Here is a 27,679-nt window from a genome sequence, read left to right as displayed (position 1 = left end):
CCCCAGCCCTATTTATTTTTTTGTTTCGAGACAGGGTCTCACTAAGTTGGTTAGGGCCTCACTAAGTTGCTGAGGCTGCACTTGGAACTTTCAATCCTCCTGCCTCAGCCTCCCAAGCAGCTGGGATTACAGGTATGTGCTACTGTACCCCGTGAGGTGAAGTAATCTTAAGTAGCCCTTTGCATACAGAATTGACTTGAGGCCACCAGGACACTGTCAGTTGCCTATGTGTGTTCTTTGCATAGGTCATTCTCTCCACTCTCTCATTTGGTGATGGACAAAATGAGACCCAGAGAGGGAGATGAGTGACAGAATTGGGGCAGGATTACAGGCTTTTGGCTTCTGGTCCAGAGCTAATTCCACCAGAAACATCCCTGACAGACCCAGTTGTTCTTTCTCCATTTAAATGAGAGGAAAGAGTCTGGGTTTAAATGTTACTAAGTACAATACACAGTTGTTCTAGTAACTTGCCATATCTGTTTCGAAATCTCTCTTTAGACTAATTTTTTTGGCTGCCATGCCCAAAAGATTCCTTCCACCACCATAGTCCCTCATTCCCATCTCTTGTCAAGTATCTCATTGACACAACTGGTAAAGGTGATGCCCGCCTGGGGGGGAGGTGAAAGGGCTTTCATGGGGAGCTGACTAATTAGTGAAAGAGATAAGATGAGAGGTCACAGTTTGATAGCCTTGCAGAAGCGTGTCATGATAACATATGGAGCACCCCTGCTGTCTGAGGCAAGGTGGTGGTTTGAGTGGCCTGGACAGCTCTGGGAAGTGACACATAGCATGAGTTTAGAAACATGAGCCTTTATATCATCTCTTGTCAGGCTTGCCAGAAATGAGCAGCCCCTGGAGTGGATGTTACATTACATGTTACAATCATTAACATAGAGCCTGTAATAATTCACCCCTGACTGCTTATTAGAATTACCCAGGGAGCTTTTAAAAATCCTGATGTCCAGGTCACACTCAAGACTAATTATATTAGAATCTCTGGCATCAGTAGTTTTTAAAGTTCCCCTGGCGATTCCAATGTGCAACCAAGGTTGAGAACCACAGCTCCAGGTAAGGGCTCAGGTCATCATCCAGCCCTTGAGGGACTCTGCCCATGTGCTTTCCCTTGAACTTGCTACCCACCTTTCCCTAAAGGAAGCACGCAAACAACAATACCAAAACATCTGGGTGTTCTCTGTTGATGGGATGGGCTCCCACTGTTCTCCCTGGGCTTACTTATAGCATCGCCCTCCACCCACCTCTCCTGGAGACACTGCAAGGGATGAGGGTAAGAGTCCTGGCAGAAGAGGGAAGAGAGGCCACAGGCAGCTCAGGGACAACAAGAATATGCCCCACTGACCATCAGCACGGCTTCCTTTGTAATGAATGAGCTGCTGGCTGGAATGAAGGTTAAGGCTGGGACACACAGGACTGCTGAAGCAAGGCTGGAGGTCAAGTGTAGATCAGGACTTGGAGGCCAGGAGGGTTCTCCCAGAGAAGAGGAGAACACTCCATCTCCACAAAGAGGAAGAGCAAGGGAGTGAGAGGTTACGGATGAGAACCTAGGATTTTAATCCCAGTTAATGTTCTTTGTATCTCACACATGTGTTCAAAACCTAACTATGGGTGAGTCAAGGTGCATGCCTCCTTCTGCTGAGAAGGGAATCAGGCCTCAGGCAGAAGGCTAAAGCACTGTGTGTTAAAATGGCCTGACCCAGACTGAAGGGCCAGTAGAGCTGACGCACGGAGGGAGATCAGCTTAGCCAAAGTTGCACAGCTGGGAAGTGAAGGCTAGACCTGTAGCCTTATTCCTCAGAAGGGCTCCATTATAGCAAGAAAAGGCACGTCCTAGTTCTTCATTCATGCATTTAAAAAAGTGCTTGAGTAGATAAAATACAGTGGTTGCCCTCGTTCTCAATGCAGGGATCAAGCCTCAGTATGTGGGATTCTGGGCACAACATGGCTCCCTTCAAACAGTATTTATTCTTTTTTCTTGATATATACTTAGTGGGGTTTGGGAGAGAATAAATTTTCCTTTAATAAAATCACATACCTCTTTTAAACTTGGAAAGAGGATCTGATTCTGCATTAAGACACCTTTTACTAAAACAGTGATTCCTTCCCAGAAGGGAGAGCACCAAGCAAAGTGTCTCCCATCTTTTAGTGTTCTTTTGTGGATTTCCCCACCATAATTTTTAGGAGGCTTATAAAAAGGATTTACATTTATTTATTTTGTGTGTTGCTTTGGATCTAATCAGGCCTCCCACATACTGAGCAAATGCCCTACCACTGAGCTACACTCCACCCCCATAAGAGGCTTACTTACATTTTAGATAAAATACTGAGTCCCAGTAAATAGCTTCTACTATGTGGGTATGCATTATAGAAATGTTCAAAAAGATTTGCAGGTCGTGATTCCACTGGGAACTATCTACTTCAACCCCAGTGTACCCAGTTAAGCTGGGTCCATGTTTTCACTTGGCTCAATGCTGCATTAGTGCCCCCTATCCATCAGCACACCTGGCAGGGTCCTGCCCTCTAAGTGCAGCTTACACCCCCGCCAAGACTAGCTGCATTCCACTGTGAAGCCTACCAAACCCAACCCTCTGCCTTAGGAAGTGTGTGTCTCAATCGGAACTAACATCATGCTTACCCCGTCTCTTCTACAGGGTTCCAGGAGCAGATCACAGCCCCAGCAGGAAAATGAGTGAAGAGACGGTCCCCGAGGCCACCTCCCCGCCGCCCCCGCAGGGGTCGCATTACTTTGACCGCTTCTCCGAGGAAGACCCTGAGTACATGCGCCTTCGCAACCAAGCGGCCGACCTGCGCCAGGACTTCAACCTGATGGAGCAGAAGAAGCGCGTCACCATGATCCTGCAGAGTCCGGTGAGTGGAGTCTGATGCAGCGGGTCAGGGAGATGGAAGAGGAGGTGGGGAGGGGAGGGGAGGGGAGGGTTGATTCTCCAGGGGACCCAATAGATCAGTCACTCCTCTTCCGGTGCCCAGGGTTGTAGGAAGTTAGACCCGCTAAGCAAGACACGTGTGTATTTGATTCTCTCCCTGATCACCGGTATGTGGCCAAAGCTGAGTGTGTTCGGGCAATGTGGCTCAGAAAGTGGGAGACAGACAGGAGCCCTGCCCGGTTTCCTGTGACCCTTCTGAGCCTCAGTTTCCAGTTTTCCTTCCCCTCTCTACTGAGAACTGTAACCTCGAACAGACAAATCCACATCACCAGGTGGCCAGCAGGGGGCACCACGGGGAAGGCACCACCATAGAATTCATCCTTGAGGCAGGTAGTGCCTGAGGACAGCTGGTCTGATGGATGACTGAAGTGGGGGCCGTTCAGCTGGGTGGGGGCAGGAGCAGAGTGGAGGGAGGCAAGGAGGAGTCTGGGAAAGTAGAACATGGGGCTCCTTAGGAAACACCCATGGACACTGAGTGTTGGGGACTTCTGGGTGGAGTGGAATCTCCAGGTGCTTGGCAAGATGGACACAGAAGCCTGTGCCCAGCTCTTCCTCAGTCCTAAGTGGGTTTCAGGGAGCCAGGGCACCTATGTGGTCTGTATGCCACCACGGTGAGGGAAGAACAGTGAATGCTCACACCCCACAGATGAGCATGGAGACAATGGATCTGAGGTCTTAGCAGAATTGTGTGGGGAGCCTGGTGGAAGATAGCAGGTGCCAAGAGCATTGGCATGAGGAGTTCCTGGGGAGATCCCCAGAGTATGACTATAAGGGGTGGCAGAGTCAGTAGCACCAGACCTGGTTTCTGGACCTCCAGCAGGAGATGAACTGGAGGAATTCTGCTTCTTTCTGGGATTTTGTAGAATTGCCAACCTCAAGTGTTTCCTGCTGCCACCTAGTGGGCAAGATGCCAAGTTTATGGCCTTGTTGTCTGAGAAGCTAGGCTTAGGGGAGTGTATCAGAAGTGGAAGTGACCTCAGAGGTCATCAGATCCTTCAGCCCTTCCTTCTATTTTTTTTTTTTTATTATTGTTATTAAGTTTACGAGGACACTGAGATCCAGAAGAGCCATAGGCATAGCTAATGGAAATCAGGATCACTGCCCACAGGGCAAAGAGAACGCGGAGTTCATTCCCAGCATCTCCTTGGTGCTCCCCACAGAGCAATCCAGGGAGACTTCCGAGGGCCACTGGAATTGCCCCTGGGACCCAGGAATCCCAAGCATGATCCCTGCTTGGCTGACCTAGGGGCTGGGAGTGGGTACTTGACAGAGCTCAATGAGTGAAGAGTACCTGGGGTGAAAGGGCCCTCGGTCTCACATGAGAGAGACTCTGGGAGGACCAGCACCTTGGGGTCTGCTTCAGTCTTTCAGGGAGGAGCTGGAAGGCCTCATCCAGGAGCAGATGAAGAAGGGCAACAACTCCTCCAACATCTGGGCCCTGCGGCAGATCGCGGACTTCATGGCCAGCACCTCCCATGCAGTCTTCCCAACATCTTCCATGAGTACGTGGGTGTCTGGGGAGCTGCCAGGAGCAGAGGAGGAGGGGTGTGATGGGGAAGAGAGGAAGGAGCATGGAGAAGAGAAGCAGCTTGGTTGCCAGGCGACAGCACCAGCTTGCAATTGCATTAGCAGGCCTGGGGGAGATCAGCAGAAGCCAGGGAGGTGCCTGGCTCTGTTTTTGATATTGCTGCAATTAAAGACTCACAGAAGAATTATCCCTGATGACAGAAATGGGAGTGGTAGAGGTAACTTCAGGGGATGAGAGGCAGCCATCGAAGCCATTGTCTCTATGCTGCATTAGACAGGCCAACTGAACCCGATAGATGAACCAGAGGAGCCAGGGCTAAACATGAACTCACCTTCCTGGGGTGTGTATGAAGCTCTGACCATGACTTTAAAAAACAAAACATCAAATATAGGATGATGGTTGACAGGAAAATAATCAAGAAAGATTATTGTACTGTGTTCTTGAAACCTGAAAATGATGACTGTAAATATTTTGATGTACATCTTTTTACCTTTTCTCTTAGCATATATATTATGCAAGTAAAAATATAATCACATTATATATATCATTATAATAATATATTCTAACTAATATTTTACATAATAAAATATGGTTCTGGTTAGACACAGTGGTGCACTCCTGTAATCCCACCTACTCTGGAGGCTGAGGCAGGAGGATTGCAAGTTGGAGGAGGTCAGACTGGGCAATTTGGCAAGAACCTATCTTACAATAAAAAATTAAAAGGGCTGAGGATATAGCTCAGTGGTAGAGTGGTAGGGTGTGTCAGTAACTCATATGCATAGAATTTGGTTCTGCAATGTAATTTTTTGGTGGATGTATGCTATTTAATCAATTTTCTGTTATTGGACTTTTAGATTATTTTCAGTGCTTTGCTATTATAAAAAAATACAGTAATTATCCTGATTAAAAAAATCTTAAAATGTATACTTGACTATTTTCTCTTAAAGTTACAAAATGTTGATTTGCTGGATCAAAGCATATCCACATTTTAAGACCTTTGTGCATGTTGGCAAATTTTATACTTTCTCCATTCTGGAGAAAGAAAGATAAAATCAACTTATGTTTCCAGTGGCAATGCGACAGAGTGCTCATTTCTTCACCCTGATCTGTAATATATCTTAGCATTAATTTTATCATTCTGATTTGACAGTGATAAATAGTACTTTGCATTTTAATATGCACTTATTTTATTACTAGTGAGTAGATATATTATGCATTTTAATATATATTGGATGTGATTTTCTTTTTGTAGTAAGTTGCCTATTTGCATTCTTTGCTGATATTCCTATTAGCATATTTTTTCTTACAGAACCTGGAATCTTTATAATGAATTCTATTTCCCTGCTATCTACTAAATACATTGCAAGTTTTTCCACTTTTCCTTGCTAATAAATTCTTTCATGATATTTTTCATCTCTAGAATTCTTTAATTTTCATGTGGTTGAATCCATTGCTGTTTTCCTTTGTGTATTCTGTTTTTGTTTGCATGCTTACAAAAACCTTCCCATGTTTTATCATCCCAGGGAACAAATTCCCTTAATTATTCACTTGTCATTTTTTTCTCAAACATGTGTTTATTCTTTAAAATGCCTTCAGAATTATTTTGTCAAGCTCTGCCCTGTACGCCTCATCTACCTTAAACAATTCATTTTAGAATTTTTCCTGGGATTAGATGAACAGATTGATTTGGTAGAGAAATTATAAGTGTGTAATTTACATTAAAATATAATCTCCATGGGGAAAAATTGTATGTTTGGTTCTAGAATATTGTATTCTAGAATAGTGTCCTAGACTTAAAAATAGCATTGGGCACACAGGAGCCTCTTTAAAACTATTTGCATGAATTGATTAAATCTTTTCAGATATGAGGGGTATTTTCACCATATATTTAAGGGCTATTTTCATATGGTCCCTACTGATGTTAATCCCTGAAACTTTGTCACTTTGTCACTTTAAATGAATCTTTCTGTATTCAGTTTTCTTTTTGGTTATAGCTCTCACTTAAGAAGGGAGATAGATGAATAGATAGATAGATATGAATTATCTTGGGGTTTGTGTATAGAACATCACATATCTGCAAATAATGTATATTTTTGCCTTTATCATTCCAACACCTTCCCATGTTTTATCATCCCAGGGAACAAATGTACCCTTTGGCTTATTATTCCAGTTTTTTCATTTCATCCACTAGAACTTTCAGAACAATGTTAATAATAGATTAGAGAGTAATCATCCATGTCTTGTTTCTGACTTTAATGGAAATTCTTTTGCCACACAGTTTGAGGTAATTATTCTTTCTCATGCCGAGGAAATATATTTTTAATCTAATTCATTATAGGTCTTCTTCAGAAGTGGTTGTTGCTACATTTGAGGACATTTATTGATTTTTTGTTTCCTTGGTCAGTTGTTGTGATAAGTTATATATTTCTGAATACTGAACTCTTTTCATTCCTGAAATAAAGCATTCCTGGTCTTGATATATTCTTTTCAAAATACTTTGGATTTGATTTGATGAAATTTTATTCAGGATCTTTTGTATACGTCTTCACATGTGAGACTGCTCAACAGTTCACTTTTGGGGTGGTCTTAATCCAGTATTGGGATTCAGGCTGTGGTTTCCTAACATGATCCAGGGTGTGCTTACCTTTCTTTTTGCCCTGATGGATTTTGAATGCAATAGGAAGTCTTTGTTCCTTAAAGTTCATTACTCATTTATAAAGCCATCCAGATCTGAAAACGTTTTGGAGATTATTTTGACACTTTCCCCTCAGTTTTATCTTTATTTTTGCTGCTTATTGAGTGAATTTTTGTCATATATTTCATGTAAAATTATTTACTTCCTGGATCTTTTCAAAATTATCAGTTGCTATTTTGACTTTATCTTTTGGTGGTGCTAGGGGCTGAACTCAGGCCCTCAGACATGCTAAGCATGTTCTCAACCACTGAGCTACATTGCCAGTCTCCTTTCTTCTTATTCTAAGAGGTATCAGAGATTGTGTTTTCTCCTTTCTAATTGGTTGAATCCATGTTCTTTTAAAAATGTGTTAACAATATTGGATTTTATTGCATTATGTTTGGAAAACATGGCCTATTTAATTTCCGTGTCAAGGATTTATTGAGATTTTTTTCCTGTGGGTGTGGCCTAATGTTTTCAAATGATGTATAGTTACAGGAGATCTCAGGGCATAACATTTAACCCATATTTCCATTTCCATTTGATTTTTTGTATAAAATGGAAGTTGTATTATCTTCCACTGTATTTGATTTCTGTTAATTTCTCTTTGTATTTATGATAGTTTTCCCTTTCTATATCTTAATGAAATGTCCAAAGCACAATTATTCATTATAGCTATAGTTTTATTATGGATTATACCTTTAATCCATATAAAATGACCTGCAAAATGGTTCTCTTTGCCCAAGAGAATATTGTTGTATTTTGATGTTAATGTTATGACCTCTGTTTATTTCTGTTTTTATTTGCCTGATGAGCTTTGGATCTTCCTTTTATTTTTACCTGTTTTGGATCACTTCAATGTTTTTAGCCTTTTTTTTTTTTTAACCTTCTATAGAAGCATTGTCTTCTGGCTTTCTATGGCAATAATAGAGAAACTTGAGACAGATTTTTTTGTTGTTGTTGTTCCTTTGGAGCTAACCAAAAGTTTTCTTCTTCTTCTTCTTTTTTTTTTTTTAAAGATGTTTCTAGATTTTCCCCCTAATCTATGTAGTTCATAAATGTTATCTGTAAACATATAATTTTTATGGACTTTTTTGGTCTAAATTATAGTAAGGTCTTACAATCTGTATACATAAACCTTTATTTCAGTTTAGAAAATTTTTCTTCTATTATATCAATACTAATTGTCTAAACACAGGCTTTCTGGTCTTTGTCTCTGGTTTTTGTCTCCCACGTCTGTCTGTCTATACTCCATCATTGTCTTTACGTCTCTGTCCCTGCACTTTTACTTTTGAGAGACAAATAGGGCTGACCGGTATTCCCATTGCCTCATCAATTAGCATCTGCTAGGGAGAAAGATGGATGCCTGAAAATACAATGAGTACATGTCCAGAGGTGGGTGTGGAGAGAAGAAGTTGTCAGTGTCATGAGTTATTCTCTGTGTAGCTCCATTTGTCTTAGATTTTTTTTTCATTAGTGTGCTCTTCATTATTGTCTTTCAGGGAGGTCACTGAGTTTCCATCTGGCCCAGTTAGACCTGTGTCATAAACATGGTGTTCAACCAGACTCACTTATGGAGCTGGTCAGAGTAGTCATCCTGTACATTAAGATCTGAGAGCAGAGGTGTGGGAACTCTTGTAAGCCCTGCTGTTCTCACCTCCTGCCCCTGGGTCCTGTGGGTGGAGGAATCCTCACAGTTGAAACTCCTCAGAGTCAGGGAAGGGAATTTTGTTTGAGACCAGATACAGAAGATGTGACAGAGTGAGAGTTTTCAGGCCTGTTTTGGCCTCTTGGCCACCCTAGAACTCCACAGTTCTTTGTAAGAGAGGATTGAAAGAACGGGGATATGAACCCTCTCTCCAGTAGGCCCACTTGCCTGGCTTTGCCTAAGACCTAATGTCCTTCCCTTTTGCTGCTAGGGATGAAGCAAAGAGGTAGTTTCTTGTGTGGGAAACCCACCTACAGGAAGGGATCTAAGACTAGTCAATTTTGTATTAGAAATCCTTGACTTTGGAGTTTTGTCATTGCTCTTGCTCATCTAACTAGAACACTGGTGTCCCTAGCAATGCTGCATTCAGTGGACACATGTCCCGGGGAGGGGGGGGAGGGGGGGCATCTCATATGGTTTATACAGGCCCTTTGTGTGTGGTGGCCCAGCAGCACCCTCCCACCCTCACATCTTCAGACCTTCTCATTTTAACTAATGGCAAATATGAACGGGAAATACATTACATTGTAGTTGAGGTGGGAGTTACAGATATGATAAAAGTTTCCAAAGAGCCTTTTAATCCATTAGAGTTTTAGTGGGGAGCTGGGAGAGGCAGCTTTGAGAGACTCTCAGGCAGACATCATTGTAAGCTAGAACCTTGCTTATTGATTCTCTTATGGGTTCCTAGACACTGAGTCATCCAAGTGCAGGGTATTCAGATGCCTTCTTCTGCATCCCCGAGTGAGGCACTGTCATCATGATTAATGGAATTACTGGACATCAACTCCGAGACCCCTCTCGGTGCCCTGAGGATGACACTGTCAAACCTTCTAGGCCTCTTTCCAAGTCTCTTGCACCTTCTCCAGAAATTTTCCAGAAGGAACCATCACATAAACAAGAGTCTGTGTGTGCAGAGAGGAACAGACAAGTCCTGATGGCAGCCTCAAACCCTTTGTCAGCCTTGACTTCAGGGGTTTATGACTCCTGAGAATGACTCAGGAAAGTCAAGGAATTAATTTCCCAACTGACTTGGCTTTCTAAATTACAAAAAAAAAAAAAATTCTGTTACATGATATAGTTAAAACAGCATGATAATATCAGATCTAATGACTAGTAACTTCTTCATTAGAGCTAACTGATGAAATAGACCTTTATTTCCACTCAGAAATTTATTCTTGTTTTTTTATTAATAAATTAATTATAATTAGGTATGTATGACATCAGAATAAATTTTGATTCGTTGTATATAATTTCAGCACAACTTTTCATTTTTCTGGTAGTATATGATGGAGTGTTGCACCATATGTACGTGTATCTAGGGTAATGATGTCCATCTCATTCCACTATCTTTCCGGCCCCCATGGCCCCTCCCCACCCCTCCCTCCCTTTGCCCAATTAGAGTTCCTCCATTTTCCCCATGCCTCTACTTCCCATTATAGATCAGTATCCACTTATCAGAGAGAACATTTGGCCTTGGTTTTTGGGATGACTTACTTCACTTAGCATGATATTCTCCAACTCCATCCATTTACTTGCAAATGCCATAATTTTATTCTCTTTTAATGCTGAGTAATGTTTCATTGTGTATATATACCACAGGTTCTTTATCCATTCATTTATTGAAGGACATCTAGGTTGCTTCCACAGCTTAGCTATTGTGAATTGATCTGCTATAAATATTGTTGTGGATGCATCACTATAGTATGCTGATTTTTTTTTTTTTTTTACTATTTAATCCCAGAATAGTGTCATTAACACCAAAAGAAACCCCATGCCTTTAGCAAACACTCCCCATTCCCTGTCCTCCTTCTCCTGGGCAGTCACTCATTAACTTTTGATCTGTATTATTTTCATATTCTGGATATCTTATATAATTGGAATCATATCATATGTGGCCTTTCTCATCTGGATCCTTTCACACAGAATGTTTCAAGGTCCATTCATGTTATAGCATGTTAATACTGTACTTCACTTCTTATTTTTTATTAATTAATTTACTTATTTTAATTAGATGTATACAACAACAGAATAAATTTTTATTCATTGTACACAATTGCAGCACAACTTTTCATTTCTCTGGTTGTATATGATGTAGTGTCGCTCCATATGTGCAGTCATACATGTATCTAGGGTAAATGATGTCCATCTCATTCCACTATCTTTCCTGCCCCCATACCCCCTACCTCCCCTCTGCCCCATCAAACTTCATCCATTTTTTCCAAGTCCATGAGGTATAGACCAAGGAATGGGATAGCAGGGTCAAATGGTGGTTTAATTTCAAGTTTACTAAGGAATTTTCATACTGCTTTCCAGATTAGTTGCACCAATTTGCAGTCCCACCAGCAATGTGTCTGAGTGTGCCTTTTCCTCCACATCCTCACCAACATTTATTGTTGTCTGTATTCTTGATAACTGCCATAACTGCCACTCTAATTGGTATGCGATGAAATCTTAGAGTAGTTTTGATTTGCATTTCTCTAATTACTAGAGATGTTGAATATTTTTTCACATATTTGTCAATTGATTGTATAATCTTCTGAGAAGTGTCTGTTCAGCTCCTTAGCCCATTTATTGATTGGGTTGTTTGTTATTTTGGTGTTAAGTTTTTTGAGTTCTTTATGTATCCTGGAGATTAGTGCTCTATCTGATGTGTGTGTGGCAAAACTTTGCTCCCAGGATGTAGGCTCTTTCTTCACCACATTGATTATTTCTTTTGCTGAGAAGAAGCTTTTTATTTTTAAGTACATTCCACTTGTTAATTCTTGATTTTATTTCTTGTGCTTTAGGAGTCTTGTTAAGGAAGTCAGGGCCTAATCTGATGAGATGAAGATTTGGGTATTCTTGGTTTTACTCGATGTCCATTTTTAGGGGTTTATGGTAATCTTGGCATTCTGAGAACACTTTATTCTGTGATCTGAGTGTTACCATTTTTTTTTTAAATCAAAAACAACGCCATGTTTAATTACATGAGCAGAGGACTTTATGGGGGTACAAATAACCCATTCTATGGACTTTCTCCCCCTGGGTGAAGATTAAAGAATATTGATTACCTGCCTAGGGATGTTTCTTGTATAGCTGTAAGAATTTGAAGAGGCTTAGTGCAGGAATAGGAGGGTTGAGCTGACGGGAGCTCCTGACCCTGAGAGCTGTCCTATCCCTACTGCTGTCCCCTGCAGACTTTTCCATGATGACGCCCATCAATGACCTCCACACTACTGACACCCTGAACCTGGCCAAGGGGGAGCGGCGCATGCGCTGCAAGATCAGCAGTGTCTACCGACTCCTAGACCTCTATGGCTGGGCCCAGCTGAGTGACACCTATGTTACGGTGAGAAAAGCACCTGGAGCAGGGTGGGACATTGCATGTAGCCCCCACAAGAGCCAAAAGGGGAACTCTGATTACTAAAATAGATAACCTACCCAGTGGACATTTTGGGGTGGGGACCAGGATCACCTGAGGCTGTTCTTGAACATTGTGAGATTCCGCTTCTCGCTCTGTTTCCCCAGCTCCATGTACAGCTGAGTCCTCTTCATCTCTTAATGGTTGGGGGAGAGGCAAGAGTTCATTAAAGTGGATTCAGGAAGGAAGAGATTCACGTGTCCTTGGAAATGTCCCATTTCCCTATTTGCCCCTAAAAATGTGTGTTTTTCCTGCAGCTGAGAGTCAGCAAGGAGCAGGACCACTTCCTGATTAGCCCCAAGGGAGTTTCCTGCAGTGAAGTCACGGCATCCAGCCTGGTGAGTACCCTTGGCATCTCGAGGGCTCCTCCACAGCAGGGGGGAAGAGGGAGAAGGATGAGCTGGAGTCCTCCAAGTGGAGAAATGGGAGGATGGGAGGGGGGCGGACACATTGGAATGAGAAGCACAGAAACGCAAGACCTAACGGATGCTGGGGCTCTTGGAGGTTGCTTCTGGGTCCCTCCCAGGCTGCTCCTTTTAGGTGGGATGGGAGGCGGCATCCAGAAGGTGGTACAGACCAGGAAAGATTTCTGGGTAGAAGGGAGAGAGCAGTAGAAAGGACTGTCTCGAAAGCAGAAGAGCCAGTGCTTCTCAGAGACACAGGCTGCCATTCCTTGCAGCTGGGAGGGGAGGACACCACCTGGACGCTTGAGTCATGTCCAACTATGGAGTCCAGGTACTCGGTCAAAAGTCCAGGCTGACAGAACCACTGAACATTCAGACAGAGCAGGACTTCAAGGTTGGCCAAGGCCATGTTATACGCAGAAAAGGACACTGGTGCTCACAGAGGGTACGTGACCCAAGGAGGTGACGGCCAGGTTGAGAACTGGAATCACAGAAACAGGAGCAACACAGGCTCTGTTTTTAAAGGCTTTATTGTCTGGTTGGGGGAGACAGGCGAGGTAGTCACTGATGACAGCTCGGAGTGTAGAGTACTCCGGGAGAGCTTTGGGAGCCCAGGGAGGGGCACCATGCTCTGCCAACAGCCCCAGGAGGTGGAGGCATGGAGGGAAGAGCCTTCTAATTGAAACAGTGGTGCAGAAGGGAGTCCTGGTGAGTCCACAGGATAAGCAGACTTACCAGGCCAGCAGGGAGAGGGCTGGCAGAGGTGTCCTGACCTTGGCAAGAGCGCAGCGTGCCCCAAGCTCTGATATTCATGGGTCCCGTTATACCAGGGAGAACAGGCAGGTGGCGAGTCTGGCGTAGATGTTCAGAATCTAGAGGTGAGGCTGGAAACGGGGTGGGGACCAGATGATAAGACGTCTGGAAGAACTTGTTGCAGCATTTTGGCTTTATTCTGCTGGAATTTCAGAGCTACTGACATACTATAAGCACTTAGAGTACTCAGCACGCCTCTGAGCAAGCAGGGAAGTAGCCTGAAGGAAGCCAGAAGTTATCACTGGACACTCAGGTTCCAAGGGCCTGAGGGGGAGAGTTGCTGCCACTTCAAAGTGTGGAACTCACGTTCATTTTGGAAACCTCACTTAACGAAGTGTACTGAAGTACTGTGAGTGGTGCAATCAGGTTTCCATTGTGTAAAGGTCACTGACCATGATGTGGAGGCCAGCTGACATCAGGACAACTGGTTAGTGCTGTTACAGTAAGCCGGGCAGAACATTTTGGTTCTGTGGGCTTTTGGGGCCTGGCGATCAACTGGATTGAGATTTGAGTTTGAGGAGCTGGTGGGACACTCAGGAGGACAAGTCATTTGACATCTGAGTATTCTAGGTTTAGAAGAGACCTAATCTTGAGATAGAGGCTTGAGAGTCATGAGCATGTGTTACTCAGGGAGTCTGTTTAGTCTTAGGGCTACAATGTATGGTTGTACAGTTTGTATACTGCACAAGGGAGCCTGGCTGGCAAGGAAGATTGGAGAGGGTGAAATTCAGCCTGTGTGCCACTCACTAATGCATCCAAGCACTTGGTTTCTTCAAATTAGCATAGAAGCAACATCCATGTGCCAAGCCCTGCACCCCTGGGGCTACCCTCAGAGGGAATATTTGTTTATTCATTTGTGCAAAGGCACCTCATGGGTTGGTGGTTGTCTTATTGGCTGTGGAGATTCTTGAGTGATAACAGGTCACACATCCAAGGACGAGGCAAGAAACACATGAACTCAAAGAGGGGCCAGCCCAGAGTGGGAATTCTGAACTCAGCACACATCTGAGCAAGCAGGGAACTAGGATGAAGGAAACCCGAAGTTATCACAGGACACTCAGGTTCACAGTGTCTGAAGGGGAGAGTTGCTGCACTTCCAAGTGTTGAAGTCACATTCATTTTGTAAAATTCACTTAAAGAAAAGTTTCGTAAGAGGGGATTTACTGGACCTCTTACTGATGCTTCTGCTTAAGCAGATGATGTCAGTAGCCTGTCCCTTCCCCCACACCAGGGTCTGTCTCCTTCCTTTAGTCCCCTTCTGCTGGGGCTTTCAGGGATGGAGATGCAGGCAGTTTATAGGACTGCCTTGTAGGCTACACTGAAGATGGCTCTGCTGCTTCAGCTTGAAAAGCCCAGGTCATACTTTTTAGAAGCTCTAATCTAGCTCAGTAATGTCCAGGGGACATCCGTAATCAATAAGTAGATTAACTACCAACAAGAGGGAAATTGCACTGGGGAACAGGGCGAGTTTTCAGTGCAAGTGTTAGGAGGACCTCTTTCAGGATTTGGGTTGGAGTTGGCTGATGTGGGGATGTGGCCTCGGAGCCTTTGCTGTAGGGTTGTTGCGGGAATTCAAAGATTGGATGTTTTCCCAGTTGCTATCCAGGGGCCCCCTGGCTTGGAGTGAGGCTTTAGCACTTTGGTAAAGAAGCAGCAGTTCCTCCCGTGAGCCAGGAGAGGGGGGTGTTGGCCGATTTTGTACTTGCACTATGTTGTCTGAGTCAGTCTGTTTATATATGCTTAAGGAGTGGTCATTTGTCTTGTTGTGTCAGTTACAAAGTGACCTTCTCTGATGTTGGCGTTTTGTGAAATTGTCTATGTTAAGTAAGGGATACCGTGGCCAGCCACAGCTTGTTCTCTCCCTCTTGTTTCCTCATGCAAGAGAAGGACACACACACACACACACACACACACCAAAAAAAAAAAAAAAGTGATTTTTTTTCTTTTTTTTTAAGCTGTGATACCTACTGACCCCTTAGAGTCAAAAGTAGATTATAAAGCCAGTGACTTCTTTCTACTCATTTTTAAACTTTGCCTTCTGGGTGGTTGGTAAATGGGTGTTCAGTCTCTTTACCTTTGTGTATGATTTTTCAATTTAAAAATAAAAAGACTCAATTTAGACATGATTTCCTCTGATCCTCCTGTTTTGCTGGGATTAAAGACTCCTTCTACCTAGTTCTAGAGAATTCTGTGAATGACTAACTTCTTGTAACTCAAAGTGGGGTTCGTGACCCACAGCATGGGTATCACTTAGGAAGGTGCTAGAAATGCAGAATTTGCATTTTGACAGGGGATTCACATGCACAGAAAAGTCTAAGGAACTCTGTTCTAGCATTTCCCCTGCTGAATGATATCATCTTGTGATCCCTTAAGATTGTTCATTCTCTGAGGGCAGGACCTGGGTCCTTGTCCTTCAACCCCAAGCTCAGCCATTGCTCCTGGGGTCTGGAATAGGTAATAGAGGGGTTGGTGAGCGCAGGGCTCACCTCCTGGGGGAGGAGGAAAGGCCCCGCCCATGCTGTTACTCTGAGACTCTTCTCTGGCACAGATCAAGGTGAACATCCTGGGAGAGGTGGTGGAGAAGGGCAGCAGCTGCTTCCCGGTGGACACCTCGGGCTTCTGTCTGCACTCGGCCATCTATGCAGCCAGGCCTGATGTTCGGTGCGTCATCCACCTGCATACGCCAGCCACGGCAGCGGTGAGTGGTGCTTTCCTGGCACTCTGAGGTCCTCATCCACTGTCACCTCCCTGCACAGCAGCCAGACCCAGGGCACCTGCTTCTGTAGGATTCTCCCTGAGGCATGACATAAGCTATCTGAGGTAGTAGCAATCTCATCATCTAAAACAGTTCTAGAAAGATCTGGAACTCAGGCCAAGGTGAGGAGAGAACCCAGCTTAGGAACCTTCATTCTGTCCCTATTTCTAACTGCCAAAGTCCTGGTATAAGGTGAAGATGTGGAATGTCCATTCCATGGCATCCTCCACTCTACTACTTGCATGAGCCAGGACCATGTATCCCAGGGCTGTCTCTCCTGACTTTCTGCACAGGTCAGTCTTGTGAGGCCTGGGGCTGCACCTGCCCCCACCACAGCTGAGGCTCTGGGAGGAGATATCTTGACAGAGGATAGATGAGAACCTAGACTGCCCCCACTTTTCCATAGCCTGGGGTAGCTGAGAGCTGGGGCCAGGTGCAACCCAACTCAGGGAGAATAGGAAGAATAACCTCAAGGATCAAGTTGCCCCCAAGGGCCTCTGGTCATTTGTCCATATGGATCTAAGACACTGTGATGTCACTTGGAGAGAGAGTAGAAAACCAGTTGCTTTAAGCTTCACCCCATCCTACTGACCTCCAGAGGACCATGCATTCACCAGGATGGAGCAGACTTGTGGCCGGCCTGTTCTTTTCTCAGTGAAGCACAGTGGTTATGGGCAGTCAGACCTCCCAGAATCTGGACTAGGACTTGATGATGGAGTTGTGCCAAGCATGTGTGTCTGGAGAACCCAAGGCCAACTCACGGAGTAGAGTGAGGGTTCCCTCTATGCTCCTTGCTTTTCATAAGAGGTGGGAGTCAGGGTCACTACCTGTGCTTTACCACTGGTTCCTGGCATTTCTGCAGCCCCAGAGCCATAAAATGGTTTCTCATTGGTCTTCCTTGCAGAGACGTGTCGGTTTCTGCACTGAAACCAAAGCCGAGTGTTTTCTCCACCCCATCCTGGGGATCTTGAGCCTGCTCCACCTAGTACAAACTCCCATCCCTCCTGCCTGGAGTCATAGGACCACAGCCGGGCTGGGGCAGGAAAGCAATAGCTCTCTTGAATCATTGTACCCAGCATTTCTAACAGCTGGAGTATTGGTGTGAAAACTGACATTAGAGCCAGAAGCATGAGTGCAGATCCCAGCTGGTGGAGGAGGAGACCCAGGCCTTTCTCTGTAGCTGCTCCCCTGCCCCTGCCTGCCCCAGAGCAAAACTGGACTGTGCTGGGCTGTGGAAAAGGCCAGTAGAACTGGGGGCAGCAGGTGCCAACCATTCCATTATCTCCCTACAGGTCTCAGCCATGAAGTGTGGCCTCCTGCCTGTCTCCCACAATGCCCTGCTGGTGGGGGACATGGCCTATTATGACTTCAACGGGGAAATGGAGCAGGAAGCCGATCGCATCAACCTGCAGAAGTGCCTTGGCCCCACCTGCAAGGTTTGCTCAGCTCTTCTGGGAAGGTGCTCTGGAGTGGCATTGTCAAAACCGACATCACGAAAGTGACATTTATTCATTGGAGAATGTTTAGAGGTTGCAGATAGGTTTCACACTACTCAGATTTTGGTGTACACCCTAAGTGTTCTCATATATACCTACAAAATTGGGATCATAAAATATGTTCTCTTTTTTGCCCTTAGCAAAATATTGTATTATCATTAAACATTTTCTGTCACTATTTTAAATTATTAAATTATGCCTTATATGAATAGCTGACTGCCATTAGCTGAACAGTTGAACAGTCCTCTAGGGTAGAACATCAGAAGGCTTGTCTTCACCCTCTCAAATTTTCTCTTCATATAAACAACATTGGGATCAAAATCCTTTTGATTAAATCTTCCTATGCTTGAGATAATTTCCTGAGGACAAATTTCTAGATGCACATTTTATAACTCTTGCTTCATATTGATCAGTTGCCTCACCCTAACAACTCTTCTCTCCTTCCCCATGTCTAATATAGAGGATGTTATTTCCCTGCAGTCTCCCCAAACTTGAGTGTTATCTCATTCATTCATTCATTCATTCATTTTCAATCTGATAGAGAAAAGTGGAACTCCATTATTGCTTGGGTGAGGTTTAAAGCCCTAACATACAATAGCACACACTTGAGCTTGGAAACAGCCTGGGTTGGAGGTTGCTTGCCACCATCCTGGCAAGGCACTCACTGTCTATTTCCCGAGTCCCTGCCTCCCTGTCTCTAACTCAGGTGAGAAGTCCTACCTTTCTCTCCCAACATCTTCCAGAGTATCATTAGCAGTGCCAGGACAGGGATGAGGTCTTTACACTTCAAAGTGCTACAAGAAATTGAGAGAGAGGGTGTCCACTGTTTGCAGTCTTTTGTGGGCCAGAGTCATTGTCTCCATCTCTCTGGACTTGAGAGAAAGGATCTGCAGCTGTTTTAAGCAAGAGAGGGTGTGCTGTTGAGAGCCTCAAGGCCTCAGCCCAGGCTCTGCCAGGACAGATCCGACCCATGGACCTGTGTCTCAGCTCCCATGTGGGCCCTGTCTGGCTTCAGAGAGTTCTCAAGGGAAAAACCAACCAAGTAAACTTTCTGGCAGGGAAGATAGGCTTTGCCCTTGGGGATGGGTACTCTTGGTGTAAATTCATTTCTGTCTCCTCCTCTATCCACCTGCTCCCAGCCAAGTCTGAAAAATTGGACCAATAGTGAGAACCTCAGGGTTCAAGTTCACATTTTTGCCTCTAATTAGCTGGGAGACTTTCTGTTTCTTAAGATTTCTATTTCCACATCTATAAAATCAATTTGGGAGACCAGTGTAGCCTCCTTCACAGAACTGTGGGATCCTGGAGCTGCCAGGGCCTCACTGAGTTTATGGAGTGAAAAATTAAGGCCCAGAGAGGGGATGCCACTTACCCGTTTTTGCAGAGCCACCTCAAAGAACTGTCCTCTTGGGTTTTGGTCCCAAGTCAACTAATTCACAGGAGCAAGAGATGCTTTTGAGGTTGAACCCTTGTATTAGACATCAAAAAATTCATTCATTTACACACACACACACATACATACACCCAGTTTTTCTGATTTCTGAGTTCTCTGACACCGAAAAATCCAGGCATTGTCCCCCCAAATTTAAGTACCCTGAGTTTAATCCCCAGTACCCCACCCCCCCAAAAAAGCCTTTTCAATTTTAATTTCAATGCAAGGTGGCATTGGGATGTTTGATTAGGGAGAATGAATAAGGAGCTGGGGGAGGGGCTCTGGGAAGGGCTATAGAAAGTGCTCTATGTAAAGTAAAAAATCTCTCCCTCTTAAGTTTTGAAGGCTTGAGGTTTAATTGGCTTTTTCCTCCTCCACAGATCCTGGTGCTAAGAAACCATGGCATGGTCGCTCTAGGAGACACCGTAGAGGAGGCATTTTATAAGATCTTCCACCTGCAGGCTGCCTGTGAGATACAGGTGAGCGCATCCCTCTGGGAAGTGGGCCTAGGATTGGCTCTGATGGGTGCCTGTGGGGGAAGGCAGTGGCCCTGCTGGCTGTGAGTTGGGGAGTCCTTTGCACCTGGCCTTGTGACACTCTTGTCTGATTTCTCATCATGGCATCATAATCCCCCATCTCACACTTCTGAAAATTCACATTTAGAGTCAGTTCTGTGAGTTGGCAAAACGGATCACCACTGTCTGGCCACCCAGCTTTTGGGGGGTCAAGCCCAGGACAGGGAGCTGTTTGGACTCTTCAGCTAAAAGAGGGAGAGACTGTCATCATGAGTATGCCATGCTCACGTTACCTGGGTGCACCTGTGGCACCTAGCTGTGCCTAGCGTGAAGGGTGGTTTTGGTGTCCTGTTTGCCCCTTCTGGCTAGCCCAGCAGAGCAGAGCTCAGTGTAAGGCTCTACCTCTCTCTGAGGCATTACTCTGGCAGGAAGGAGATCAGTCCAGAAGAATCCAGAAGAATTGCTAGTGGGGTCCTATCAATAGTTTTTAGAAGACTATCTTTTTTTTGAAAAGAAAGCTGTGTAGCCAATAATAAAGAGGTTTTATGGGAAATGATGTGAGACCACCTCCCTTCCCCCAAATAGCCAGAACCAGAAACCCAGGGGAGGTGGGCAGAGCCCTGATGGTGCCTCCCTGGTGTGGCACCCTTCCCCCAACCAAGGATACTGGCCCTGAGTTCTGACTGTTGGCTGGTGTCAGTACCAACAGAACCTCATTAGAAAGGGAAGCCACTGGCCCTTCCCCACACCTGAACACTCAGGGGCTCCCCCATCTTGCCTCTGGAGAAGAAAGAGGCTTCCCTGAGAAAATAGCACACGGAAACTCCTCATCCTCACAAAGACAGCTCAGCCCTAAAAATGGATGGAGACAGATGCCTATGAGTCCCGCCCTGCACAATGAAGTATGTGTCTTCCAGACCCTGGATCCTGGAAGTGGCCACTGGGCAACTTAACCAAAGGCAGAATGGTCATGTGTGATCAAAGGACAGTGCTGCTGGCCACCCTCCCTGACAGCCCCCCCATGGCTGCTGTCACTTTCTGTTCAAGACTGGTTTGATGTGACCTTGTTAAAGTACCTTAGGCGGTGTGGCTAACAACCCCCAGAGAAGCTCCAGGGGCTTTTTCCCAGCTGTTGGGGCAGAGAGGCTTCTAAAGCATGGAGCCAGAAGAAGTGGAAGAAACCCAGAGATGATTAGAGCAGAAGGTGGTGGATTAGGACACGGGAAAGCACAGGTAGCAGCGATCTGCTACGGGGATTGTACTGGGGTCATGTGAGGTAGAGCGGGCAGTTTCCACCCTGGGCCTTGTTTTCTCCCTCAGTCACATTGGTAAACAAGCAGACGTGGCTGTGGTCATGTTTATAGTTAAAGGCTGAGTGCCTGTTCAGCTCTCCTGGGAACTCTTTACTCCCTATCAGTTTGGGGTTCCAGAAAACTGGGTCATCCCTAGCTGAGAGAGGCAGTTCCCTGCTCTGCTGACAGGCAGATGGGAAGATGCCTAGGCAGTTCTTCTCCATCTGCTACCCATCACCATGGAAACTGGTGGAGGAAGAGGGAGGTGGGAGGAGGCAGCCCTTGCAAGGTTATGGGCCATTCTTTCCCTCCCTCCTCCTCCATTAATGACCAGTCCGAGGGGATGTTGCATCTCAGAATTCATATATCAGCAACATTCATGTGGCACTCCTTAGGGACCAGGGGCTATTCTAAGTGCTTTACAATCATTGCCTTAAAGATTCCTCACAAGGTAGGCATTGCTGTTTTCATTTAACAGATGAGAATACTGAGGCACAAAGATGACAAATAGCTGCCCAAAGTCACACAACAAGGAAGTGACAGGGATTCAAATGCAGGCAACCTGGCATCCAACTCCGTGCCCTCAAATACTACCCTGCACTGCCTTTCCAGGGCGGTAAGGGTCAGTGGGAACCATCACATGGGCATATGGGCGTGTGTCTTGGGTGAAATGAGTGTGGAATATGTTCTTACTTCTGGCTCTTCCCAGGGAGATGGGGTTCACCTGGTAAACCTACCTGGCTGAGCTTCAAGAAGTAGCACAGGGACCGCAGATAACCCTGGAATGTCACACACTCTCAGGCTGTCCAGACCCTCATGGGTTTATAGGCTTGCATTTATTTATCAGCAGGGTAAATGAATCCTTTCATTTTCAGTAAAAAAATATAGTCACAAAATGCCAGCACACTGCAAGTTTATGTGCTTGGGGCAGCTCCCCTGTAGTAAACAGGCTGACGTGTGGTATCCAGTCTTCCTCAAGATGTAGATACATTTATTAATGGGTAGCATGGGACACTGACTCACTAGTGAGATTACTCAGAAGCCACTCTCCATCTCTGCAACCAGACTGATCCATCCAAATCCTGACCCGCTATATCTGAGTGGTAGGTATGTGGGAGTCCATAGAATATAACAGTCAGATAAGCATGGAATTGGAAAAGAAGATTAGTTTAGTAAGTAAATTTTTTTTTTTAGGATTATTCTAAAACTGCCTGCTTTATACACATACTTCTTCTCCCAATACTCCACATCCATGACCTGCAACCACCTGCATCATCCCCTCCCCATAGAGCTTTGATGGTGAGACAAATACTACAAGTCCATAAATGAAAGCTGTTTGGCCCCATGCACCATACCTGGCCATATAGTGACACTTCACCTGTCTTCTTTTTGGGGATTTCTTTGACTGGCCAACCCTATCATGGAGGATGCATTCTTTATTTAGACCATTAACTCTTCCCTTCAGGTTACACTTTTAGACCAATTTTCTCCTGGTTGGTCTAAAAGCTACACTATTTTTTTTCAAATGACTTGATTCACATATACGTGCGCGCGTGCGCACACACACACACACACACACACAGAGACAGACAGACAGAAACAGAGAAAGTGTTTAAATACAGAAAAATAAAGAGAATAACAATAGACATCTGCCACTCAGACTGTACTAGGGTCTGAATCCAGAGGCACAGCACTGTCCCACGGAATGACATCCCCAGCCCTTTTGACTTTTTAAGACAGCTAAGTTGCTGAGACTGGCTTTGAACTTGTGATCTTCCTGCCTCAGCCTCCCAAGTTGCTAGGATTACAGGCATGTACCACTGTACCTGGCAGATTTAACAAATATTAATAACATTTTTGATTCAAATATTTAACTCTTGAAGAAATAAATTATTACAGACAAGAATTGAAGTTCCCTTTACAGCCATTTCCAATCTCATCCTGCCTCCTCAGAAATAATGACAATTCTAAATTGGTCTGTATCCCAGATAAATTTTCAGTTCTCTGTATTATTTTATTCCTAAGGTTTAACACTTGCTATTTCTTGCTTCTTCTTTGCAGTCTCTAAAAACTGAAATTAGCAAAGTAATTACTAATATCTCATTCCCCGGAAATAGTTGCATGTCCAGTGAGTTTTGAGTGGCTTTTCCTCGGTTTCCCTGATATTTCTAGTTCTGAGTTCACCTCTGTGGCCCTCAATGTCCTATTTCATGCAGAAGCGTAGGCAAGTGTGGGGGCCCCTATATGCACATGGGTTGAGGGTTCTTTGCTTCTGCTGCAGGTGTCAGCTCTGTCCAGCGCTGGGGGAGTGGAGAACCTCATCCTCCTGGAGCAGGAGAAGCACCGGCCCCACGAGGTCGGCTCTGTGCAGTGGGCTGGGAGTACTTTTGGGCCCATGCAGAAGAGCCGGCTGGGGGAGCACGAGTTTGAAGCCCTCATGAGGATGCTGGACAACCTGGTGAGTCCCCTGCCATTGCCCTTCCAGGCCAGTGTATGGAATCTTCACCTCTGGAACCAGGCAGTGCAAGGCATGAGGTGGCACAGAAACTGCCAACATCACCTTCAAGTCATTGAGGGCTTCACTGATGGGCAGTTTAACTTGGCATTTGTGGCCCTTCTAAAAATAGTTGAGTTTTCTTCAGTGATGGCTTTTGCCACTCCCTACTAAGTGCTGTGGATGTCATATCTGCACATTACTATAAGAAATAGTAATCCAGCAAAAATCAGAGCACGTCTTCTTACAGTCAGAGCTGCTGTCGTATTGGGGTGTAGTTCACCCCTCTTAAGTAGTTAGTCCTGCCTGTCTAATCTTATGACTTCAATGCAGAAAGCACATAATATTATTAATTTCCTTATCCTTTATAAGAATATTCTGTGGCAGTGAGGAATCGATCATGTGAGGAATTAAACTGGTATGTGTCTAGGAGCGGTCTGCTTCGTTAAAGGATACAAAAAAATTTTAGACATTCTTCTTTCTTCTAGAGACTAACAATTTAGTTGACGAACAGGAGAAAATTTAAGAACAAGAGGAAAGCACTTAAAATGAGGGGTTAAATGCTGCAGGAGACAATAACCTCTTCGATTGCTCAGAGACGGAAAAGATGAAATCTGTCCTCCTAGCACTTCCATCTGGTTCATTTTCCCTGTTCCCTCTGTTACCTCCTCAGGCCCCCTTTATCATGTCAAGACCATTGTGATAATTAAATCTCTTCTTCTTGCCTTCATTTTCTCCAAGTCATCTTTACCTTATTACCAGATTGATCAAGAGGGTCACTTTGTAATGATGAAAGGTCCAGTCCACAATGAAAATGCAGTTCTTTCTGCCATTTGTGCACTGAGCAATCTCCATCTAATTAAAGTATCAGGACTAGATGGTTTTTGTACAGGAATTCTTTCAAACCTTTTGGAAACGGACGATTCTCATGCTATTTAAATGGTGTCAAAGAAGAGTGAAAGGAGGATACTGTTTTAGTCACCTTTTTCACTGCTGTGGCTAAAAGACCTGACAAGAACAATTATAGGAGGAAAAGTTTCTTTGGGCGGCTCATGATTTCAGAGGCCTTCGATCATAGATGGCTGACTACATTTCTAAGGGCTTGAAGTAAAGTAGAACATCATGGCAGAAAAATATGGCAGAGGAAAATGGCTCAGGATATGGCCAGGAAGCAGAGAGACTCACTCACCAGATATAAAATATATGCCCCAAAGGCCTGGGGTTAAGGCATGGGTTAGGGCTCCTATAACCCAATCATTTCACCTCTAAGCCTTTTTGCATTTCTCATACATGAGCTTTTGGAGGACACCTAATATTCATAAGAGATACTAAGCCATAACAATTACATTCAGACTAATTTACTTTGAATATGGATGAAAAATATTGCCTGAAAACTAGCAAGTGGTATGGAACATAACGTTAGAATAATAACACACATTAATTAAGTAAGGGCTGATTCCCAGAATTCAAGGATGGTTGAATATTATAAGACTTTAAATATATTTCCTAATATTGAAGGGCCAAAGGATTAAACCTTTTTGAAGATCTTAATAAATATAAAAAAAATGGATAAAAATTTAATATCAATTTATAAAAATATTATCTACCAGTTAGAACTGGAAGATACTTATTTAACATGATTAAAATGATTTTTCTCAAAACAAGAGCCAATATTATGGTAAAACCATAGAAGTATTCCAAGGAACTTTGAAATAAAACAATGATTCCCACTTTTAGCACAATTACTTAATATTATTCTGAAATAATATTGAACTCAATCCCAGGCAGTGAGATATGAGAATAAGAGGCATAAATATTGTAAAGGAAATAAGATGACTATTTGGAACAGATAATATGCTTATCTGCTTAGAGAGTTCCCCCAAAATCAACTAAAAATTAGAAATAAGGAGGGTATTTTAAGGTGGTCAGTTTTGAAAATATATATAAAATCATTAATTTTTGTATCTTCATGTTAACTACTTGGAAAATATAATGGGGGCTAGGGATGTAACTTAGTGATAGAGCACTTGCCTAGCATGTGTGATGTAAAGGCCCTGGGTTTGATCCCTAGCACCACACATGCGCGCGCGCGCGCGCACACACGCACAAAATAGCTAATGATATAATAGAAAAATCGTATTCTCAAAGGCAACAAAAATCATAAACATTAAGCAAACCTCATTTAAAGGAAACCACAAAACTTTAACAGTAGACATCAGAAAAGTTGAAATCAATGAAAAAAAATATAACTTATGCTTGTTCATAGGTAAAGAGATCACAACCCCAAGATCAAAATACAAACTGAATGTGATTCTGTCAAAAACTAGGGAAGGTAAAAGAACGTAAAAAATACTTTCAATGTGAAATTCAGAATGACTAGGAAAATGCTATAAAAAGAAATAATTAGGGACACTAGCTCCACCCCATGGTAAAGTAGGATAAAGCTTTAGTAACTGAGCAGTTTCTAAACAGTTTGGACAAGCAAACTCACGTGACAGCTTAGAGAATCCAGAAATAGACCCAAAATACATGAAAATTCACAGAGGTAGCAGGCATTGTACAAATCACTGAGAAAAAGGTAGATTTCTGGCCATGTGGGAAGGAACATGGCTACTTCATTACTTTCAATAAGATAAAATCCCAAGTTATCAAAAATTTAAATACAAAAGTGAATTCACAGAGGTATTAAAAACATTGGGAAAGACCTTGTCAAGCATGGCAAGAGTCTGAAATTGTAAGAGTAAATATTGACAGGTATGATTCCATGAGACAATTAAAAACTTGTAGTTTGATAAATCATTCCCCTGCCATAGACAAAGCTGAACACCAAATGAAGGGGGAGGATGTTTGTGACATTAGCTGACAGCCAAAGATCAATACTCTTAGTGTTAAAAGAGGTGTATCAGTGTGAAAAGGAAAACCAGCTCAACAGGAAATGAGCTGGGAACATAATGATTTATAAAGGAAGGCTTCAAGTGGCCAATATATGTAATGAAAACTATTCAATTTTACTAATAATCAAATGTACACATACCCACATATGTATACAGAGAAGACCAGAAAAAAAAATTTTGTGGTTATCTTTTGTGAAATTCGCATTTTTCCTCATTTTTAAAATATTGCTTAATTTTTTTTACATGGGCCCATATTTTCTTTATAATCAGGAAAATACCTTAATGTCATTTTAATTTTAAAAAGTAGTAGAAGAAGAAGACAAGGGGAGCCAAATATCACTCTGGCAGATGCCAAATTTCCAGAGTGTTTGTTCCCACTGATCTGTGGTCAGTTCTGCCTGTGGGGACGTGGTCTTGCTTAAGGAGACAAAAATGTTCTTGAGTTCAATCTCAGGGCTCCAGGAGGAGTTCAGAAGCTTCAGAGTTGAGGAAGGGAGGGGTGACTTAGAATAAGCTGAGAAGCTTTCAACGCTTCTGTGGTCGAGGCCAGGCCATCGGCCCGTCAAGTCCACAGCTCTGCATTAGGGCCCCAGATACAAGTATTTTTTGAAGCCCCTCCGTGAGACCAGTGTGCAGCCAGGGTTGAGAATCACCAGAGTGGATGAAGCTGGGGACTCTGTGTGGCTATGTGTCCATACTCCGAGGACCACAAGGTCCTAGGAATTTTCTCAGTCCTGATTGGAGACCTTTAGGAGCAAACAATTCTGAAATACCTTAGGAGAATGGCCGCACCTAGGTTGTCTTACGGAAACTTGAGTTGAAACAGTCTATAAATGGAATGGGGCAAAGTGTGCGCGTGTGCGCGCGTGTGTGTGTGTGTGCGTGTGTGTGTGTGTGTGTGTGTGTGTGTTCACAAACACAAGTGCATATTCTGATCTTCCTCCTCTACAATGAGTGGTTCTATTTTTGTCCTTTCTAGGGCTACAGAACAGGCTACCCGTACCGCCACCCCTTTGTTCAAGAGAAAACCAAACACAAAAGTGAGGTGGAGATCCCAGCCACAGTCACTGCCTTTGTGTTTGAGGAGGATGGTGCCCCTGTCCCCGCCCTGCGACAGCATGCCCAGAAGCAGCAGAAGGAGAAGACGCGTTGGCTCAACACGCCCAATACCTACCTGCGGGTCAATGTGGCTGACGAGGTCCAGAGGAGCATGGGCAGTCCCCGGCCCAAGACCACAGTAAGGGGGAAGCCAGGACAGGCTGCTGCATTTGTGGGGGTTAACAGTTTTATAAGGGAGCAGAACAAATGGCCCCA

At 44.1% G+C, this 27,679-nt stretch overlaps 1 protein-coding gene across 2 annotated transcripts in view; it reads left to right on the top strand.

The window, feature by feature from the left end:
- Positions 1-2,700: 2,700 nt before the first annotated feature.
- Add2 (adducin 2) overlaps positions 2,701-27,679 on the top strand; it is a 40,034-nt gene continuing 15,055 nt past the window's right edge. For both annotated transcript variants that reach the window (XM_076832533.1, XM_076832532.1), the window contains exons 1-9: positions 2,701-2,883; positions 4,324-4,462; positions 12,047-12,198; positions 12,528-12,608; positions 16,036-16,185; positions 17,535-17,678; positions 19,551-19,649; positions 23,259-23,435; positions 27,345-27,602. In XM_076832533.1, coding sequence (XP_076688648.1) covers positions 2,701-2,883; positions 4,324-4,462; positions 12,047-12,198; positions 12,528-12,608; positions 16,036-16,185; positions 17,535-17,678; positions 19,551-19,649; positions 23,259-23,435; positions 27,345-27,602 — 1,383 coding nt within the window. The remainder of the gene's footprint in view (positions 2,884-4,323; positions 4,463-12,046; positions 12,199-12,527; positions 12,609-16,035; positions 16,186-17,534; positions 17,679-19,550; positions 19,650-23,258; positions 23,436-27,344; positions 27,603-27,679) is intronic.

Source organism: Callospermophilus lateralis, chromosome 14 (genome assembly GCF_048772815.1).
Source record: "Callospermophilus lateralis isolate mCalLat2 chromosome 14, mCalLat2.hap1, whole genome shotgun sequence".
Classification (NCBI taxonomy): Eukaryota; Metazoa; Chordata; class Mammalia; order Rodentia; family Sciuridae; genus Callospermophilus; species Callospermophilus lateralis.
This window is presented reverse-complemented; position numbering and strand designations above follow the sequence as displayed.